Here is a 6,417-nt window from a genome sequence, read left to right as displayed (position 1 = left end):
GCGCGGGGAGGCCCGGGCCCGGCAGCGCGGGGCGGGAACGGGGGGGCGAAGCGCCGGCGGGAGCGGGGCCTCCATGCCTCTCCTTCAGCTCCTCCGAAACGTCCCTCTCAGGCGTGGGCCCGTTACCGCTGCCGTCGCAGAGGGCAGAGCTAGGTTGGGCCTTCAGCAAGCGTGGGTACCTTCATGCAGGGAAATAATGCAGCTGAGCTTCTCCGGGGTATCTGTTCTTTTAAAGGGACAAGTAAATTGTTTTGCGTTGAGGTGGATACAAACCCGTTGTGGTCCGAATTGGGGGGGGGAAATAGTACGATTCAGTTACAGCCTGCACTTAAATCCATTTTAAAAGAGTTTGGATGAATATACCATCATGTGGGCTACACTGAGCTCATTAGAAACTCTTATAATTTAAATAGATCAAGTATATATTAATTCCATTAGGTCGCGTGGGTATTTATCTGTATATCTACCATCTGCACTTGTCATAAAATTAATGGCTCGTATGCTGCACAATGCTTCATCTTCCCTGAAGAAATGAGGTATTTCACTTTGGCTTGCTTAGGCATTCTGTCACAAAGTCTGGAAGTTGGCTTGATAAATGCCTGTGTGCTTATTTGGGGAGAGCTGAACAGTGGGATCCACGTGGGCTGGTTTTAGATCCAGTGTCAGTGTCGTAACTCTGTTGATGTGCTGGGCAGCGTACGTCTGAATTTCACACGTGGTGCCTATCCCGTGGTTTTGCAGCCAAAACCACACACTCCCATGAAATTCTTCCCAAAACGTACGGACATTGCATTTTGTTTAGCCCGCACAGCTCTGTTTGCTAGACTGAGGTTCAAATTAGAACCTGCACTGAAGCTGCAAAAAGGAAGTTTGTACCAACTGAAATCAGCAGAGGTATGATCAAAAAGGAAATGAGATTTTGTCTAGAAAAGTTCAGGAAATTCCCCAGGAAAAAATAAAATTCATGCACAATTAAATAACGGGGGGACATACGGATAGTAACAAACACGGATAGTAACAAACTAAAATTTGAGCTTGCCGTGTACAACTGTAGTGGCTAAAATATAGTAAAATATTGGATGAGATTCAGATTTGATCATGACTGATGCATATTCCAGTAGTGCTTTGGGGCTCCAAGTAAGATTAATTCCCTGTTTTACTAGGTCTTTTTCATACATTACCATCTCAGCATAGTTTAACCCATGCCAAAATGTTCTTTCAATTTACAATGGCTGTGTTACTACTATAATATAATTGATTTGGTGGCGTTGTGCCAAAGACAAAGTGCTGTCATTTGCAGAAGTAAACAAAGTGAAAAAATATTTCTCTCTTTGAACATTTTTCAATTAACTGTAGTAATTGTGGGGGTTTCTTGGTTGTTCTAGTGGCAGGAAACCCATCCAGAAATAAAGCGAGTGGGGCTTTGCAGTGTCCTTTAACTGTAAAACTTGCCTCTTACTACCTGCATAGTAAAATGAAAACTTGAATGTAAGCAGGATAACTCTTTGATAACTTATCCCAGCCACCTCATCTTATGATGGGTTTAAAGATACTTTGACTTTTGCGTGGGTCAGCAAGAAAGAGAAATTTCTGAGAAACAGCAACAAAAGAAAGGAGCTGTCAAAATAGGCTCAGAAAATCTAGGGTTATTTACTATTGACTTAATCATGACTTAAATAATTTATTTTAATTGCTTGATTTGAACTCGCTCCATCTTTTCATAGCTTCACAACCCATATGTGCATCTTTCAGTCATGGCCTGACCTTTTCTATTCCAGCTATTTAATTAACACAGGGTAATATTCTGTGTGAATTATTCTTGTTTGCAGGATATGGTACCATTTAAATTTGTTAATGTAAAGGAGCAGTGCATTGTTGATAAACTGTTGGAAACCAAATTAGCTTTATCTTGCAGCTAGCTGATTGCATTATTTCACTCATGGGTATAATACTTCTCTAAATATGCTAATTTCACTCTTTTCTCCGTGTGGTGACATTTTTACTGTTCTCATTACTGACATTTGTAATATTTGGGGTGGGGAAATCTTTTCTTGCTTTAACCTCATTATAATGTAGCTAAAGAGATTTGAATATTATCAGATGAAGTGCACATATATTCAGGCAAGTGGAAAGGTTATTTTGTCTCCTGGCCCAGAACTTGCATGCCTATAGCAGGACTTGCATAGGCAGGAATGGCACCTAGATCCTAAACTGTGATACAGAAGCCCATCTCGTTACGAACTGCCCAACCACGATAGCATATCCATTGATAGGTGCCTCCATTTCAAACCTAAAAGCTCTCGAGGTGGTTGCGTCGCTGTATTCATGCCTATCTGCCTGTGTCCGGCCTAAAACCTTCTGGAATTCATCTCGGGAAGAGTTGGTGGCCTGGAGCTCTGATAGACTAGTGGTGACAGATAAAAATTATATGGCTGAAGCTGTTACTGCTGCCAAATGCTCATCCCATCCCTGAGGCAGGCCTGGCTGATCCGCTTATGAGTTGGCACCTAGACTGTGCTGATTTAAGCCTGGCTTATTAAGATAAACTGAAGACTTTGACAGGTTTGTTATAACCTTGAGGCATCTGGAGAGTGTAATTCAGCTTAAACGCACCTATCATGTAATGGTTGAGCTGAGCAGTCCAGGAAAGTATCCCCGCCATGGTGCAACCCCCAGTTCCTAGTGCATTAGGAAGTGCCATTTGCTCTCTCCTGTCATCAGGTTTTTGACAGATTTGCTCTCCACGTGACTTTCTTCAGAGAGATTCAATGAACTTCAGCATCCCCTTGTTTCTTTATGCCTCTCTCCCCACAACTCCTAATGTCATGTGTAGAATCTTGTACTTTCTTGTGTCAACTCATATCTTGCAATCTGACAAGTAGCAATTGATTGCATACCCTGTGAAGGCTAGAAGCATTTTGGCACAAAATAGGCAGGACACAAAATTCATTCAAAGATTCAAAAATGGCATTTAGCCAATTCTGAATATTCCTTCCAGCATCCAAAAAGAGGCCTGTTTTCCAGGGATTTCCCTCAACTTCTAGACTTCAGCTGGAGTTGTGACAATGTAGTTTCAGAGCTGCCATAAACAGCACTAGTGTAGGAGGGAGCTGTAACGGTCCTCTTCTTTACAACCCCTGTCTTGAACAACAGCTTTGAAAGTGAGCCTGTGAGGTGTGAGCAAATCCCGTTCTTCCCTCATCAAGTTTTGACATCCCTTTCCTTTTAGTTACTTAGGGACAGGTTGTTCGGGATCTGCTCTGTTTTGGGCTTGGTTTGGGCACCTTCCAATCTGTGTATTCTGTACCTTTCAGCATCTTTTCTCGCCTTTCTTTTTTATTGAGATGTAGCTAGACTTCCAGTTCTAACATCATACAATGATTTCTTGTACTTCAGGAGGAGAAAGGTTTTACAGTGCTTCCTTTTTCTTTCTTCTAGTATCAACAAGAAATGAAAATACAGATACATCTTCAGCTTACGAAAGCTGAACAGTTTTGTTCTTAAATTCAAATATCAGTGCTATCCAGTGGGCATTCATTTATATCTTTTGACTGCAGGCTGTGTATATCCACATTGCAAAGCAACCATTGTAGTGGAGATGGTTCTAGGTTTGTGGTGAGCCAGAGCCCACTGCAAGGTCCTTTAGGGAGATGTGGGGTAGCTCCTTTCTCTTGCAGAGTTTACCTTTGTGGTTGGCCAATGAAGGACATCTCACCAGATTCCCTGTAGACCACACTGTAGGTTCTTTACTGTAACTCTCAAAAGGAATATGCAAAAGTCACACCTGACTTGGGCTTTGAGTACATTTAAAGCATTTTGTATTCCATTTCTGCTTGTTCTGCCATTCATTACCTGCTTAACATTGAACATGTAGATGATGATTGTATCTTCTTTGAGGGGGAGGTGGAAGCTGCATGATGTCTTTCATCCAAGCTCATTTTGATGGCTACTTCCCTACCTCACTTGGACAGCCTTCAGGCTCAGTGTCTTAGGTATTTTAGGGATGTTATGTTGGAGCTCCAACCCCAGCAGACTATGGTCCCTATGTTCTTTCATTTTATTCAGGGCCACCATGTGCAAGTAAGTGCAAACAACATCAACAGAGTATTTTGCATCCCAAAGTTATGCTAGGGAAATCCAGTTTCAAAGACTGATGGTTTTCTGTCTTCCTGAAAACCTGAGCATGATGGAAATGAACTGAGTCACACGAGGATGTTAAGCTTGAGTTGGGAGTACAGGGTGAAAATGTCCACCTGTCTCCTTGGGCTAGGACTGCCTCAGTGTAGATCTCATTGCCTCTGATGCCAGCAAGAAGAGCTAATCATACTGCTCTAGTACTCGTCTGTTCATTGTGTCTCTGGTGAATGTGTTTCTCATTTCTTATCAGACTTTGTCATTGCTCTTCTATTGTCTTACATCGAAGCAGCAAGGAGTAACTTAATTATTGCTCTGATATAATTAATGATGTAGGCATTAGGGAGTTTGTTTCTATTAGTCTGGCTAGTCACACTTGGCTGTCATACAATAGGTATGCTGTGCACTCTCCAAATGAGTCTTCTGAAGACCTGATTGTCTGGGTAGGTGTTTGGGATCAGATCCATACTGAAGACATAATGCTCACAAAATGTTGTTTGTCTGTTTGGAAATGTGACTCTCTATCATGTAATTCTGCATAGAAGGAGGCTAAATTGATTATTTCTGTGCTTTTCTAAACAGGGGCATATATGATTTAAGATTAAATTTTTCTATGCTTTGTGATCACACTGAGATTCTTGGGAGTAAATACATTAGCACGAGATTTTGATTTCTGTTAGAGTATTTCAACAAGAGCGATGGTAAGGCAGTTTGGATGTCTTGGTATAAAAGTGCAACTTTAACCTTTTGCAATTTTATTGTTTTCCTAATGTTCAGGGATTTATCTTAAATTTCTAAGTACCATATGCTTTTGAAGACTGGATATAGAAGACATTATTGCTTCTAATACTAATATTAAATTAGTCAATGGTTGACATAGTGACATTAATGTTTAAAAGGAATCTGAAAATATTGAAACTCCTCTACTGAAAGGACTTTTCCAGGTATTCTAATAGGTTGACAGACACTGAGTTTTAATAAATTTTGCATATCGCAAGAAGCTTCCACAATTCAAAGCAGCACCACTGTCATGGTTTCTTCTAAAATTAAAGGTCACCTTCAGTCTCCAGAAAAGCAGGTGCAGCTGATTAGAACAAGAGTTCATGCACATCTGAGTGGAGATTTGGGCCTACAGAGTCCTTGATCTTTTCTGATATTTAGCTCTTGGTGTTTACAGATAAAGAAACTTTGCAGGCAGTTGTTATTTGAAAAAGAAAAGAGAAAGAAAATCTCTGGAGGGAAGATGATAAAAATATGTTGACACCACTAGCTGCAGCTTGTTGTATTATAAAGTTGTGAAACATAAGCTTCTATGTAACAAGGCTGTGCTTTTTCAGTAAAAACAGAGTTTCTTTTATGTTTAATATTTATATTAAAAATGGAACTAACATTACTGAAATTTTAAGGTTGAAAATTAAATTAGAAGAGCTTGGTAGTTCACATTTTGGTGAGCTGTATTAGGTCGAATGTATCCTTAGCTGTACATTATGTCAAAGCAAGATTTTACTTTCTTTATATGAACCACAAGATTCAAAACATACACTGTTAACAGTTTTTCACAAACAAATTCCATGTTGCTGCATGAGAACCTTTATAAAATAGAGAAATAGCAACTTGAAACAAAGGTTAAGCTCACTTCTGCTTGTTTTACCCTGCTGAGAGAAATGGAATGATGTAAACAGATGGAATAGTAGCCATGCTTTTTGTTTAGTATTCCTATAAAAATGGCAATCCCTGAATCTAATACCCTGATTGTGCATGTTGGGTTATTGTGCAAAATATTCCGAAACTTGTTCTTGAGGTTCACATGGTGCTTGAAACAAAGGTTAAGCTCACTTCTGCTTGTTTTACCCTGCTGAGAGAAATGGAATGATGTAAACAGATGGAATAGTAGCCATGCTTTTTGTTTAGTATTCCTATAAAAATGGCAATCCCTGAATCTAATACCCTGATTGTGCATGTTGGGTTATTGTGCAAAATATTCCGAAACTTGTTCTTGAGGTTCACATGGTGGGTCTCTCTGGTTTCTTTAATTTCAATAATTTATGTAATTCAAAAATACTTATTTTAGTCTTTTAAAGTATAATTTCATTCTGACAATTATACTTCTAATTGACTCAGTCATTAATCGTAATTTGTATCCTGTGTATTATAATAATGAACAAAGTCTTGTATACTTCCATCATAACCCCTTTGTGAATCAAATTCAAAAGGCTCAGTTGTATTACTGACTATTTGTTACAATGGCTTATGGGAAAAAACATATTTTTAGAATACTATTGA

At 39.5% G+C, this 6,417-nt stretch overlaps 1 protein-coding gene across 1 annotated transcript in view; it reads right to left on the bottom strand.

The window, feature by feature from the left end:
• The window catches only part of DIRC2 (disrupted in renal carcinoma 2), a 71,975-nt gene extending 69,313 nt beyond the window's left edge, over positions 1-2,662 (bottom strand). The window contains exon 1 of the mRNA XM_009275049.2: positions 2,614-2,662. Coding sequence (XP_009273324.1) covers positions 2,614-2,662 — 49 coding nt within the window. The remainder of the gene's footprint in view (positions 1-2,613) is intronic.
• Positions 2,663-6,417: the final 3,755 nt, after the last annotated feature.

This window comes from Aptenodytes forsteri, unplaced genomic scaffold (assembly GCF_000699145.1).
Source record: "Aptenodytes forsteri isolate BGI_AS27 unplaced genomic scaffold, ASM69914v1 Scaffold255, whole genome shotgun sequence".
Classification (NCBI taxonomy): domain Eukaryota; kingdom Metazoa; phylum Chordata; class Aves; order Sphenisciformes; family Spheniscidae; genus Aptenodytes; species Aptenodytes forsteri.
Note: the sequence above shows the minus strand (reverse complement) of the source record. Positions and strands in the feature narration are given on the sequence as shown.